The sequence below is a fragment of the Corvus kubaryi genome, unplaced genomic scaffold, assembly GCF_017639235.1.
Source record: "Corvus kubaryi isolate FWS band 111438036 unplaced genomic scaffold, C.kubaryi_AGA036_p1.0 37201, whole genome shotgun sequence".
Taxonomy (NCBI): Eukaryota; Metazoa; Chordata; class Aves; order Passeriformes; family Corvidae; genus Corvus; species Corvus kubaryi.
In genome coordinates this window covers 451,024-466,408 of record NW_024581058.1, presented here as the reverse complement: position 1 = coordinate 466,408, position 15,385 = coordinate 451,024, and the positions used below count along the sequence as shown (strand labels likewise).

Genomic DNA, 15,385 nt, shown 5'->3' with positions numbered 1-15,385 from the left:
CATGTGATCTTCTGTCTCTTCTGTCTAAAAGATTTTACTTCTGTTTAAGCCATAAATAGAAGCAAAGGGATGTAAGATTCTTGTGGTTTATTGGATGTAACTTATTAAATGAGAATCCCTCAATTAATATGATAGAAAAAAACCCTGTATAATTCACTTAGATGAGGGACTGGAAACAAGGAACGTCAGCCACAGCTGAACATTTACCTGTTTTCCTTTCCCAAAATCTGGCAACAGTCCCTCCAACAGAGCACACATTTATCTGTATCATCACACATAAATGGTATTTCAAACTTGACCTGAATTTTCCACCTTAAATTCTTTGCATAAATTTTGACAAATTAAACAGTGACAGGAAAAAATAAAACCAGCACCAGAATACTGGAATAACTTGCACAGCAACTTTCAGTTGGGTTTTCTTTATTTGACTGGCTGGCACACCATTTGTTTTTCTCTCTGTGGTGCAGCCATGGCAAAGAAATCTTGGCCAAAGGTCCTCTCCATGAAACCATTCAGCCAGCAAAATCCCACAAAAATGTTGAAAGAATCCTACAGAGCAATTATAAAGAGCCTGTCAGCATAGGGACAGAAAAAGAACCGGACCAGTTACATGTTTGTGTTGGATGTGCCAGGGTTTCAGCACAAGCTGCGTCCACAGGTGTTTAGCGAGGCGGGTTTTACCTGGCCAGGTGAAGTCCTAACCAAGCCTCAGAGTCAGGTCTGAGTCAGGAGAAGGTGGCAGAGCTTCAGGCTGAGCCTGCAGGATGGTGGCCGATGGGAAGGACATTCCCATGATTCCAGTGACCACAGGAAGCGTTTGGCAGCTGCATGCACTGGAGTGACAGCTGCCCCACACTTGTGCCCAGCCAGAGCGGTGAGGTGCTGTCTGCGGCAGTGGGACCTCGACTCAATTCTCTGCTGCTGCTCAGTGAACATTCCCACAGGCCAGCAGTGCTGCCAAACATCACCAACTCCTTTGTTTCTGATTTCACATTGATCCCATGATTCCGTGATTCACGCTCCTGGAATAACCTTCTGTTTGGGAGGGGTGAGGAGAGCCACGGGTTTCAGCCCCACTTCAAATGAGGAGCTGCAGCGCTTCTGGCAGCTCCAGGCAACACACCCTGTGCTAAAATAGCTGCCTGAAGCAAAGAAATACCCTTTGCCCTGCTAAAAACACATTCATGCTCAGAGCAGGAGCAGCAATCCCTCAACTCCCTCCTCACTCCAGACCCCTCTGCCACCAGCTGTGCCCAGAGCTGAGGCCTCAAACCCTGGCACCACAGCGCTCAGGGGCTGAAAGCACAGCACTGTCCTTCATCTCCCAAAGAAAGCAAGAATTCCAGCTCATCTGTAACAACCCAAGGGAGAACCACTCCCTAAAACAGTAGGGAAAAATAAGTGAAATTGCCAAGAGTTGGCAGTGTTTGTGTAGAGTCCCATGCCCTTGAGCTGATTCCACTGCACTAGAACATAGAGATCCTGGGAGGAATCCTCCCAAGAATGGCCTCCAACCATGAGGGTAATCTGTCCTTGAAAACACACAGCCCTGCAGCAAGTTCTAGTTCCACTAAAACCTTCTTTTACTGATCCTTGACAGAACTTTTGTGGAAATTTCTTGTCCCTCACAGGTAATACTGTGATAATCCTCAAAATGGCAACGTTTTGCAAGCACTCCAGCAATGCTCAGTGCTGTTCTGACTCCGGTGAGGGACAACACAAGCTGGTTTTGTTTCTGGAGATGTTTCACCTAAAAACTGTTGTAGGGATCAGACTCAGTGTTTGTTTTTCTACCTTGTGCCACTGTGGAAAATGCACCAGGGGAAAGCTGAGCACATGGAGAATCCAATACCTGGGCTTGCAAAAAAAAAAAAAAGAGAACTCTGCAATTAGTCAAGAATGGAAAATTTGAGCTGGAACCACAATATGCTGGTCTACCTCATAAAACCTACAAATTCCAGCTGTCAAAAAGAAGAACTGACTGACTACCCCAGTGCTGGTCACAAAATTATTGCTCAAGTTTTGGCAAAAACAGTCCCATGTAGCACTTGGGAACAAAAAAGGCAGCTGTTTATTAATGACAACAGAAACAAAAATGATAAAGCAAACAGATACTTCTTTAAATATAAATTTTTTAGTCATCTGCTGTTCTGCCAGCCTCCTCTTTTTTTTTAATTTTTTATTCAGTTACAAAAATCCATCAAGGGCTCAGCAAAACATGATACATAACATAAATTTGTCACCTATGACAACAGCAAACATCATGTAAAGAAAAAAACCTCAAAACATATTTACAAATCCATACTCTGTAGTCATTGAGAAATTCCTTAAGTTAACGAGTGGCAGATTATGCATGGACACTACATTCCCAGAGGCATTATCCAATCAGAGTCACTTAGCATAAAATCAAGCTGACAAACAGATTGTCTAAAAATAAGGCCAGTTTCACTCCTAATTTACGCATTTTGATGACCAGAGTTTTTTGCTGTTCCTATGTTAATAAAAAAAAAAAAAAAAATAGCATAAGAGCACCTAATCTCACCCAAATGGGATATTCAGACCAAATGGCAAGTTTCATTCTTAGCAGGAGCTATCCAGAGCAGAAACTCATGAGAAAGGACAACAGGATACAGCCTTTTTTGCCATCTTGTCTACTGCTAATTTTAAATGCTTGTATAGAACCAAATCCCCACACCGTATCTGCAGTATGATCATAAATAGGCAATACTTCAAAAATGTAAGATATGATTACCCTGGACTATCACGCTGTTTCACACTTCAGAAAAAAACAAACAAAGCCCAAACACCTTCCTCTTCCTCTCCCTCCCCCTGTCTTCCTCCCTCTTCCCCTCCTTCCAAACCAGGGAAACAGAAGTTATACTCCAATGAATATCAGAACTGGCACCAACATCCATGCTAGTTGCCCTGATGTGCAACAGAGTTCATTTACAATAGTGAGTAACATTCTTATGCACTAGCCCCAAAGGTTTCAGCTTCTGCAAACAGTTTGTTTGGGAAAAAACCCCATTAGTGTGGCATGGGCAGCATCCAGAGGGTGCAGGAAAGTCCAACGCTCTACGTCGATCTCGGGAGTCATCAGTGCCTGTGGAATCTTGGTCTTCATCCACTGCAGATTCATTAGGATTTGCTATCTAATAAAAAACACACCCAGGTTTAATTAAAATCTTCCCTTCCAGTTAGTTGTAAGAAAGCACTAACAATTGCCTAGAAAAATCTGGGCTGCAATATCACACCCATTAGCTGAAGCAGACACTGTGATCTTTGTCGTAAAACCAAGTTTAATTTGCAGCAGAGGTCATTTTGCTGAACTACTTGACCTTTCACTCCCCAAGGATCCATTGGGTTTCATATTCCATACCTACAATTATGGAAAGCCACAGTTCAGTACCTCAGCACCCATTTTCTTTGTGGTTTAGGTTGTCTTTACTAAAGAAACTTAAAAACAAAAGGGTTATTACCCTTCTACCATTTAAAACAGGGGTGGAGCAACAGAGAAAAGGAAATTATTTTTCCAGTCAGCTGAAGGGAAGGAAGTTAGAGATGAAGGCAAGTACAGATGCCAAAAATGTGAGAGTGAAGAGATGTCGTTTTCTGTTAGAAGCACGACATCTGCTGGCACCTGCTGTTAGAGCCACTGGGAATGAGTGTCTGGAATCCTGGGAAAAACCTGAGATAGTGTACAAGCAGCTGCCTGCTCCTGAGGAAAGCTCATGGCTTCTCAGTGCTTGCACAAAAACTAGGGATAAAATAAATCAAGAGCTTTTCTCTAAGTGTGCTAGAGAAAAGGGAGAAATGATATAATTAAGCCACAATCTCCAAACTAAAACTACGTTATAATTAACAGCAAGTGAAGTATCTTGGTGATTTGCAAAGTCATTAAGTGACTTTATGAAATGCACTTTCAGCAAGAACTAATGCACATCACAGACTCTACAGTTTTTAAACTGTCATTAACTGGAGCATGTGTGAATAGAGCAGATACATTATTATGGCTAAAATTAATGAGTGTGGTCCCACCAAGGAGGGAGCTGTGAAATCCAAGTAGCTCAGGCAATGCCACGTCTGCAGGCACAAACGAGGAGCTCTGAATCGTGGGGCATGTTTTGTATGGAATTAGCAATATGAACACTCTTCAGCACTGTAATTTTTGTCACTTTTATAATTTGGGCACTTGTTTTGGCCAACTGCATCTCTGCTTACCGTTCATGCTGTAGACACCTTGAATGTTGGACACACCATATGAAACCTAGGGATTGTGACATTGAAGAATCTGTCCTTGTAGTAGAGGCAGTGGAAGGTGTAGTACCCCTCCATGTACCCAGAGGTTGTGGAAAACGTGGTACAGCTGGTGTACTCATAGACTTTCCCTGGGCCGATGACTGGGAACTCCCCTGTGGGTAAAATATTACATCACAATAGTAAGGACTGATGGAGAACTACAATTCAGCAGTTGCTAAAGGACTTGCACTCCACAACAGACTCAGGCAGATCAATTTGTATGCCAGTGGATGCATAAATTGATTCTCAGCAATTACTGATATTATAAAAAACTGGAGAGGGCTTAAGTAGCAGGATGTCCAGATACCCCTTACAAAACAACCTGTGTCCCTCTGCTTTGGCTTTCATCCCTTTTTCTCTGATTTTGATACAAACCACACAACCTGACAAACAGAATTTTAGTAACAAGTACATTAAATACTCGCTCCAGTAATTTTTCACTTACCAACTACTCCAGGACCTTGGACTTCTTCCACATCACCCTTGGCATTTGTTATTCTCCAGTATCGACTGTCCAGCTGACAGGTCTTCTCAGGAAGAGCATCTTTGGACATTTCAATTCTAGAAGCCAGAGAACATACTTAATGCATTCCTTTCAAGAAATGCTGTAGTGCCCTTGGGATCACCAAGTGAACTGGGAAAAGAAAACACCCACTAAGGTAACCTCAGTAGCAGGATCCATCTCTATGCTTCACTGTCTGTTCTTTACCCTCTTCTAAATCACAAGAGCTGCTTGTAACTTCTTTCCCCCACCCACCACTGTATTTTAGCGATTACCAGCTTGACTGGTACTTCATGTAATGAATCATAACTTCAGGTAATGATTAGGATTATTTTATTAAAAAGTACAGCATGCTGTGCACATCCTGTTCATTTCAGAACATTTCCAAATGCTGTGCATAAATTTGCTGTGAACATTCCATAGGTCTATCCTGCATTCTAAGAACTAATTCAGTTATTTTTACCTGATTCTGTAAGTGAAGAAATAATGTGGTGGATGTACAGAACTGAGTTCAGGTAGAAAAGAGGTGGACACAGACACCGTTATATCTTCTGTGGTAGCAACACATTTTTTATCATGCACATACCTACGGAGAGGAGAGCATTATCTCTGCAAACAGCTTTGCACATTCGATACAGAAAACTAAACACACAAGGTAGTTATCAATAATTATTAATATTAATAAACACACTGTTTAAATAAGGCTGTGTCACTATGCTATTAAAAAAAAAACCAACCTAAAAACTCTAGCAGCAAATTTATTTACCGATCCAAGAACTTGGTTCTGCAGCATCCCAGTTTAACAGAATTAAGACTCTTGATTGTATTTAGAAGAAATTTCAAGTGCATGAAGATTCAAACACCAGAACAAGTCCTGCTTATTTACATATTCAAGAGACTAGTTAGCTGAAACATTTGTTTTTTTAGTAATTTTGAACAGTCCTGCAGCAAAAACACACTCATGGCCCAAAGAATAAACATCATGTTGTTTGCTAAACTTCAGATCACTTATAATGCAGAATTCCAGTCCCATAAACGCAGCTACAAGCTCTGAAGCTTCTGGTTAAAAAAACAAAGTTGCTTTAAGCATTCTGGTTTACATGTTTATTTTCAGTAGTTTCATGGGCTTTCTCCTCTCCCCACCACCAGCTTTTGTATCTGATGCCCAACACTACTTGGAAAGAGGAGAGCATGCTTAGAAGCAGCACCAAAACCTGGCACTGAGGTTACAAATCCCAGTCACAATACCTGAAAATCTGGTCTCTGATGATAGGATAACCTCCAGTTACAACCTCGTGTACATAGGATGTGAACCATTCCAAGTAAGATGTACCTAGATGCCAAGGAAGAAAAGCATTCCTAAGAATGGGGCAATTTACCACTAAGCACATTACAGTAGATACTTCAAGGAAGAAGTTTAAAGCTTGGATTATTTTTATAGCAAATTCTCAGGCTTACTGAGATGAGTCAGTCAATCTTCCAGTTCATTCTACCAATATGGATAATTTGGAGAAACCAATCAAGAACCAAAGAGTTAAGGGTGCATCCTCCAGAAATGACACAGCCAACAAAGAATCTCTTAGCTATGTATTTCACATCATAATCAGGGTCTTCAGTGGTGTGTCTCATCACTTGGATTCCATATGGAAAGCTTCTAAGGAACACTGCAGAATTTCCTCTCCTTGAAGAGAGGGATAAATCATAGACACACTCTGCACTCCTCTACAACCTCAGAAGAATAAGGCTGTTTGTCATTCTGGGATTTTTATACACTTGCAGCCATTGTCTAAGAACAGCTTTTCATACACCCACAGCCATTATTTTGGAACAGCTTGATTGCTAAGCACACACTCAAACTGTCACATTTAATTCTCAAAGAAGAGAGTTTCACATACCAGCTCTCTGCACAAGAATTTCTCAGCCATAAATCTTCCAAGCATTGCAATAGAGTTCAATAGAAAAGTACAGAGTTCAACTGTTTGTCAGTATTAGGGATTCAAAACTGGATTGAAGCTGAGCTAGCAAGAAATTATTATCCTTGCCTTCCCTGATGTGTAATCAAGTATTCCCACTCCTGTTAGATTAAGTGTACTTACCACTTCTTCCTTGGAGCACAAGCTCTGTGTGCTGTCCTTTGATCTTTTGGAATTCTAAGGGACTCCAAGTTTATTATCCTCCTTTGTACCATTAATCCACAAAATGCAAACCTTGCATAAAGTAGCTCTGAATGGAGAAAGTGGATCTATTTACCTGCCACCTTCAAAATGCCAAGTGAAATGCTGTGTATGGAACTTCCCCTCCACCCCACGCTAAGCCAAGATTAACCCTTCCAGCCAAGTGGAATACTTCTAAATATGTTGGATGATCCCACACTGACTATTTCATTTTGAGTATTTTATTTGAAGTGTTACCTGTAATGAACATAACAATAGCAGATGGTTTGCGAGCCATTTGGTCCTGAAAGAGAAAGAAGTTTAAGGATGTATTAGAAAGAGAGCACTGGACTTTCAGGGTTAAAATTCAAATAGCACAGGGAACACTTTCCCTGTATTCACCAAACCTGAAGTCTGGCTGCTTGACACATCACTGTAGTCCCAGTCAGATCCTCAGACATGTAAAACTCACACGCCTGTCCCCACGAGTGCTCCCATGGTAACTGAATTTACAGCTTCAACTTTCCACTAAGGCTCATGCACTACCAATCATCACAAAAGTACATTGGGGAACATAAACACATCTTCCTTACTGGACACTGGTAAAAGATCTCGTATTTATTCCGCCCCTCCACGCTCTCCAGAGCCATGTATTGACTGAGGCCAGTGTGGATGCAGAAGGTCAGGGGCAGGCACTGCTTGAGCCCCAGCCTCTGCTGGAAGCCGCCGGCTGCCGTGTCGATGTCCAGCAGGTCTTCGGAGCGGTAGTGGTTTGACAGGGCCATGCTTCCCATCAGACTTGGAACAACAAAAACAGGGAACATAAACAAGAGACACCACTCACAAGGCAAAGCTGGCTTTTAATCTTCTGGAAACTGCGTCTTTCAATGCTCTAGATGTGTACTGGGCTTAGGTGAAATCCAAGTCAAATATCCATATGCTGAACTAGGTTATTAGTTCACATCGTCATCCTAGCTTTGTGTAAGCATCACACTCAGCAGTCAGAGGAGCACACAAACCTGAGTGTACGCTCCACACTCCCAGCTTGGGAACAACAGGGAAAGGCAAATGAGATGTAAATTCCTGCAGGTGCTGAGTTTCCACTGGTGTTATGAAAGCAGTGACTCAGGTGCAAGCTGCCACATGTCAGCATGCTAAAAGCTGATCCCATCCTGGCCAACAGGTTCCATTCCTCCTTCTCCTTAGGAAGTCTTGCCTGGAATTAGCACGTTCTACAGAAGCAGTGCCAGCATCCCAACACAGAAACCTGAAGCATCTAACAAGGATGAGTCCCACATCGCTTCCATTTCTGATCTAACAACTTGCTGCACAAACTTTCACTGCCTACACCTGATCTTCCCAGTATTCATCCCCCACCACTGGGACCACACCTTCCCCTGGCAGCCTTTCTCCAGGCTGGAAGACTACCCCAGAGCCTTGTGTCTGCTCCTGCAGCCCTTCCATAGGCACACCATTACAGCAGAGGCTTCGTGGGAGTGAAACAGTAGGAAGAGAGGAAGCACACAACCTACAGAGCACCATTCGAAATCTACAGAACTAGGGCACCTATCTTCTCTCTAAAAAATTTTAAAGTCTCTCCTGGAAAACAGAACTAGAAATCATCCTTATGGTTTCATAAAACAATTTCCTATGTCCCTTCTGCACATAAAACACTCAAATTGGAGAAAGCTGCACCTTCTTTATGAGTGAAGGTTTTGGCAGAGCAATATGAGTGCATTCCTCCCTACAGACATTGCAAAGATTTGCTGTAGTTTTCCATCTTTTGCTAATGTTTGCAGCACTTCATCAGGTGCTTCAAACACCTAATTTTTCTACAGCTGAAAGACCAGAAACTTTGTTTGGTCATTGGCCTTCTAAGCTTAATGTAAAAGGGAGATTTTCACTGCTGAAACTGCATGAAATCATAAAATCTTCTACTGAGAAAACTTAAGCACAACTGACAATTTGATTCTACCTTAAGATGACTAACTGGCTTTAAGTCATTCCCTAACCATTTTGAAGAATAAAGGAATTATTAAAGAACGAAGCCTGAAGAGTGCAAGGGGCTAATTTACTTCTGTAATACAAAGCCAAACTTCAGGGGAGCGACTTGCAGTGCTATGATTAAAAGTCTAACAGCTGGAAGTTTGAGTTGCTGCAAAAAACTGACAAGGGTTCTCACTAGGAAAAAGGGAAGTGTAAGAGTAAATTGAGCAATTAGAAATCCATGTTGGGCTTCCAATTACTTCCAAGATTAGAAGACGGCCAATTCTGCAAGCGTCACTTAAGCGGTGACTCAGTCACAATACATTTAAATGCTTCATTTATCCTGTTCAGGGGACATTTCACCTTTTAATAAGTGAAGGGCTGAAAAAATACAAAAGGAATTAACACTCGGTAAGTAGTTGTCAGTCCTTACCCTGGAACAACCAACTTCTGCCCATTGTGGATACGGAATGAACACCGATAGTCATCGGGGAGTTTGCAGCGGATTTGTGCTTCCACAGCATCCAGATCTTCCTCCCTTGCACTCTCTGGAAAAGAAAGGATAGTTCAGGTATTTCAAACACAAGGCATGGAATCTGTAAATGCCCTCATCCAACGTGGACTCAAGTCAGTATTTGGTGGCTTTATTGTATGCTGGGTGGTACACAATGAGTGTCACATAAATTCGAAAGGAAAATTATGACACTGATTATTTAATACAGCACCAAGCTCAGTCTGGTGAAACCTTAACAGGCCTGAAAGCAGCAAATGTTTATAAAGTGAAATGAACCTTTTCCCCACAACACTGCCAGTAACAGTCCCAGTTATGGCTTCCAGGCAGCATTGATTTTAGTCTTTCATCACCCTAAAGGTTGCTTCTTTCAGTTTCCAGTTCGATCAGTGACACAGAAATGTTGGCTGCAGCCCGCATTCACTTGGAATCTGAACCAATAAATGGGCTGTAAAAGGGGGATTTTCAAATCAACAACAGAAAGGGGTGGAGAAGAACTATTCTTACATTTCCATGTGTACTTCAGGGGGGTTCCAGCACCCTCACTTCCAGCAAAAATCAACTGGGTGGCCTCTGTGGTCTGTTCCAAACAATTTTTTTAATACCCTTTTCATACTCATTATCTGTTTCATTAACAGGACATAAATTAACAATTCATTGAAACAACATCCCTTACAAATGGTATGAAAAAGGCCTAAATTTTATCTAAAACCTGCCATCATTATGTAAGTGTGGAAATCGGCCATTTGAAATCTGTTTTTGTCTTTCTGTACATAAATAAAAGCTTCACATTCTACCTTCAAAAATACTTAACAAAAAGTAAGAACCCAGCACTATCCAAGCAAACCAAGAAAATGCAAGATTTAAATAGGAAAGAGATAATCTGTCTCTTAATATTGTCTCTTAAGAGATCATTTGGCTCTTAATTTCACAGATCAAGTTGAATTAGACATCATGGTCTAAAAGTCAACTTCATACAGAAAACTGAAATGCAGCTGAAAATGTAAAAGCTTTTTTGTCCCCTATACCAGAAATCCCCAAACTGATTGTAGCTGTGATTTATGACCTAGAACACTGGAAGTACTTCAGGCATTAAAATACAAACTGAAGCTGAAAACAGAATCTTAGTGGGGATTAAAAAAAAGGAAAAACTATTGTTCCACCACTGGACTACAGTAAGACCTACAGAAAAAAAATAAAACCCAGCAACTTCCTTTTTGTTTGGTTTCAGGTTAGAAAGTCTGCTTTCATGTGACACTGTTTTCATTAGGTCTTACGAAAACCTCACAAATAAAATCACACCAGCACGTCCTACAAGTAATGGAGCTGCTACACTAAAAAATAACAAACAATAGGTCATAGCAACCTAGAAGTGTGATAAAGACAGACTGGTCACTAGAAAAAAACATCATCTTGGTTTCAGAGAATCTATGGATCAGTAGGAACTGGGCAAGGACTCTGCCTGTGCTTCCACGGGAGAGCACATCTACCTGACTTTCAGGACTCTGCTAATTAAGGCACACACCTTTCATGAAAGCAGCATGAGGCTTAATAACAGGCAGGGCTGGGTGAGCCAACCCACTCACAGGTGTGCCAGGGTACCTTTCAAAGAGCTGATCATGCGAGGACACCACTGCCCCAAGTATTTCTCCAGGTCATCCCAGGCTTTTTTCAGCGTGGCATAGTAGTGGATGTATCTTCCTAAATCAGCATAGGTGCTGGTGAAGATGGCTTTCCAGCTCTGATTCCGTCGGCTTTTCTCCTCCCTGAGGAGACACGAAGAAAATGCGTTCAAATGCCAGCTTCAAGAGCCTTCTAAACCCGAGGAGTTGGTATTTGTTATTTGGCAGGAACAGGATGCATAACATTAACCCAGGAACACTCTGTGCCATGTGAAGCTACACAAACTCAATTAATTCCAGCATCTATTCAACAGCAAGTTGGAACAGAATTAGGAAACATTTGGGGTACTTAGGGGAAAATTTAGAAACAATACTCCTTTACACAGAGTGCCTTCTGAACAGAGCTCTGTCTAGCAGTGAATCTTAGAGCTGGTGAAAAGCTAATTCACATCCTTCATTACTCAGCTCTTCTTAGCTATGGAGAAGCTGAAAAAGTATCGGTTGGATAAGCAGACAGTGAGATGGACTGAACATCAGCTGAACAACATGTCTCAGAAATTCATCTTCACAGGAAAAAAGACTTAAAACAATCCCACTTACTCAGAAATGAGCCAGTATTTTTTGCAGTGTCTTTTCCACAGTGGATCATGGCTTGACAGCTGATTTAATCTTTGATTCAAATAGCAGCAACTATAAATATAAAATCATTACATTTGATTGCAGCAAAACAAACAGGGAGAAATGCTGTATCACACATTACACTATCATGAAATAAACACACAGTTTGAAAATGATTTAGCTGTCCTTTTAGAGTTGTGCTTACAATGGGTAAAACTCTTCATCACAGCTGTGTAAGTCATGAACTACTTTTCCACACACTTAGGAACTGGCAGCAATTAAGTACTTTTGTAAAGCAGGTCATGCTGTAGACCTACACCAAAGTAAACAGTGCCTGAAAGATTCCAGCATGACTCCACCAGTGGAAAGCATTCCAGTAGCACAGGCTAGCTATGATTTAAGTCCCTTTCTTACCTGGATGGTCAGGCTCTGCCTTATCTTTTCCACAGTAAGCTACAGAAACTATACAGTTTGAGTATATAAAACTTACTTTCTACTTTAAATTGTTTAAATAACAGACTCTGAAGGAAGTCTCCAAAAGGTACCATCAGTTTAGATGTGGCAACATCACTTTCTCTGGTAGCTCGTTCTAAAGTGACAAGTGTGTGTTTCAAAGGCTGTGATTAACACCTAAGTACTCCACATGAGGGTACCAAACAAGGTGCCAGCTGCTGCTTTTTTGGGGCTTTACGCACTGTTTAAACTAGAATTGTGTTAGTATCTCAAAGTCAACCTCAACAAAGTGATTTTCCTGTACTCCCTGATATTACCCTTTCCATCCATACCCCCACGAACACATTCATTTCACACCTGGACATCTGGCTGTGCAAAAATTTCATGATATGGGGATTTTTTTATATTTTTGGGGGGTGGGGAACTGAAATATCCCAAAGTCAAAAAGCCCTTACAGAAATCTATTGTATTGGTGTTTATCAATCAAGCCTGTAATTTCTGGAAGGGAGTAAGTCACCACAGCATCACAGGAACATGTGGCTTCAAACGTGATAAAAGTGCAATTAAAGCCATTCTCATTAATTACACAAACAATGGAAAAGTTGACACATGACCAAATATCTAAGGGCCACCGTAACAACTGTTACAGCTTTTGCTTATGCTTAAACTCTTTTTTGCTGATATCCTAACAGAATTCTCCCTGATGTCCTGTCATTCTTGACTAATATTTATTAGGGGGAATAGAAAAACCCAAACCAAACTCCCCACATTTTTGGTAATACTCTGTTTTCTTACACTTATTCCTCCCTCTTTGATTAAACACTGTGATTTCAATCACTGCCAAACCTTGCACTTGTCTGATGAGGTTTTACCTAAAACCACATTTTCATCTTCACTGGATGACTCACAACCCTTCAGCCACCGAGCCCAAGAAGCACCTGCCACTTTCATTCACGTTTTTCTCCTTGAAAAGTCACCGTATTTCATTTCGTTTGCTTTTCCTCCAACGGTGGAGTACATTTACTAGCAACAAGACCACCCTTTGTTTGCCCGTAGAAACACAAGTTTCGGGGAAATACTGGTCTTACAAATCTAGATACTGCTTCATTTAGGTACAAACAAAGCCAGCATATAATGGGGGTAAGAGAAAAACAGATTCATTGAATGGTTTGGGTTGGAAGGGACCTTAAAGATCAACCAGTTCTCCTGCCATAGGCGGGCACACCTTCCGCTAGACCGGGTTGCTCCAAACCCCGTCCAACCTGGCCTTGGATACTTCCAGGCATGGGGCAGCCCCAGCTCCTCTGGGAAACCTGCGCCAAGGCCTCACCACCCTCTCAGTAAAAAGGAACATTTCATTCAGTTAGAAAAATGAAGGTAAAAGAGGGGAAAGCCCGCTGCTGCTGGAAGGGAAGGGTGCTCAGGCCGTGTCCTCCATCCAGCGGCTCCTCCGCAAGCAGCCAAACCCTTTCCCCGCATACCCGGGGAGCGCTCCGCCCGCCGCGCCCGTGTCATCCCCCCGGGCCGCCCGTACCTCACCAGATCCCGGTAGTCGAGGAAGCTGAGGATGAGCAGCAGCGGGTCGGTGGGGAGCTGCTCCAGGCTGAGGGGTGAGGAGAGCTCCGCGTCCGGGGGCGCCGCCATCTTGCGAGACGTCCCCGGGACGCGCCGCCCATCGCGCCTCCCTCCGCCCCGCCGGGGCAGCGCCTCCCGCGGGCGGCGGCGCCGCGGCGTCCCCGGTACTCCGCGATCTGCCCTCGGAGCTCCCAAATCTGCCCTCGGAGCTCCCAAATCTGCCCTCAGAACTCCCAAATCTGCCCTCAGAGCTCGAAACTCAGCCTTCAGAATTCAGAACTCCCAAGTCAGCCCTCAGAAATCCCAAATCAGCCTTCAGAACTCAGCCCTAGGAACTCCGAAGTCAGCCCTCAGAACTCGAAATCAGCCTTCAGAACTCCCAAGTCAGCCCTCAGAACTCAGCCCTAGGAACTCCAAAATCAGCCCTCGGAACTCGAAATCAGCCTTCAGAACTCAGAACTCCCAAATCAGCCCTCAGAATTCAGCCCTAGGAACTCCAAAATCAGCCCTCAGAACTCGAAATCAGCCTTCAGAACTCAGAACTTCCAAATCAGCCCTCAGAACTCAGCCCTTGGTCTCCTGAAAATCCATTTATGTGCCAAGGGCTTTTGGTCAGGGAATGGTCTGCTTTTCACAGTATCAGCTTCTTAGTGATTTAAATGGACAATAATAAGTGGGCAAAACTGAGGCCTTGAGGGGAAGAGGTGGTTTGGGGAATTGGTAGTGAGAAAAAAGCTGAGGTCCAGAAAATGTGTGTTGTTATTATACTCAAATCTCAGCCCTCGGAATTCAGCCCTCAGAACTCGGCCCTTGGTCTCTTGAAATTCAGCTTATGTGCTAAGGGGTTTTGTTCAGGGAGTGGTCTATTTTTCACCAGATGGGCTTTTTAGTGCTGTAAATGGGCAGTAATAAGTGGGCAGAACTGAGGCAACTTGGGGAATTGGTAGTGAGAAGGAAGCTGAGGTTCAGATAATTTGTATTGTAGCTATACTTAGCCCTCAGAACTCAGCCCTCGGTCTCTTGAAATTCAACTAATGTGCTAAGGGTTTTTGTTCAGGGAATTTTTACTTTTCACAAGATCAGCTTGTTAATGGTCTAAAAAGGACAATATTAATGGGGCAAAAGTGAGACTCTGAGAAGAGGAGGCAGCTTGGGGAACTGGGAGTACAAAAAGCTGAGGTCCAGGAAATTTATATTATTATATTCAGCCCTCAGAACTTGACCCTCAGGACTTAGCCCTCAGTCTCCTGAAATTCAACTTACGTGCTAAGGTTTTTGGTCAGGGAATGGTCTACTTTCCACAAGATCAGCTTCGTAGTGCTCTAGATAGACAGCAATAAGTGGGCAAAACTGAGAATGGGAAAATAAACTTACTGAGTTGAATATAATAAAAACAAATGTGTTGCATCTTCAGGATCAGGTTTTATAGGAAAAAACCATGCAATGTGTGACAGCTGCACAGAAAAATAGACGCTACTCTTTTTATGCCCCTCATTTTCAGTGAGTTAAATATTCTTATATGAAAGAGGGAATTATTTCTTCTGCGTGATTTTACACTAGAAATCCTTTTCTTTTCTGTCTTGTTTTTTGGGTAACAGTAGGATTTTAATGAATCAATTCATTGTTGTAGCAACACTGCTCAAATAAGAGCTGGAAAAAGGAACAA

The 15,385-nt window shown here is 42.4% G+C and overlaps 1 protein-coding gene across 1 annotated transcript; it reads right to left on the bottom strand.

Moving 5' to 3' along the window:
• Window positions 1–2,099: 2,099 nt before the first annotated feature.
• On the bottom strand, window positions 2,100–13,842 carry FBXO3 (F-box protein 3). The gene is made up of 11 exons (XM_042022387.1): window positions 13,679–13,842; window positions 11,674–11,763; window positions 11,054–11,217; window positions 9,374–9,488; window positions 7,548–7,752; window positions 7,213–7,258; window positions 6,050–6,134; window positions 5,265–5,387; window positions 4,745–4,860; window positions 4,222–4,412; window positions 2,100–3,152 (listed from the first exon to the last, which is right to left on the bottom strand). Exons 1-10 carry the CDS (start codon window positions 13,786–13,788, stop codon window positions 4,225–4,227), a joined length of 1,242 nt encoding a protein of 413 aa, XP_041878321.1. The 5' UTR covers window positions 13,789–13,842; the 3' UTR covers window positions 2,100–3,152; window positions 4,222–4,224.
• Between the last annotated feature and the right edge of the window lie 1,543 nt (window positions 13,843–15,385).

Bases quoted from the DNA above. Each gene is read 5' to 3' on its own strand.
- FBXO3 (XM_042022387.1), bottom strand. From the start codon at position 13,788: ATGGCGGCGCCCCCGGACGCGGAGCTCTCCTCACCCCTCAGCCTGGAG. The intron at 11,764-13,678 runs GTACGGGCGGCC...TTATATTTATAG, and splicing joins GACTACCGGGATCTGGTGAG to TTGCTGCTATTTGAATCAAA. The intron at 7,259-7,547 runs GTAAGGAAGATG...TTTCTCTTTCAG, and splicing joins AGATCTTTTACCAGTGTCCA to GACCAAATGGCTCGCAAACC.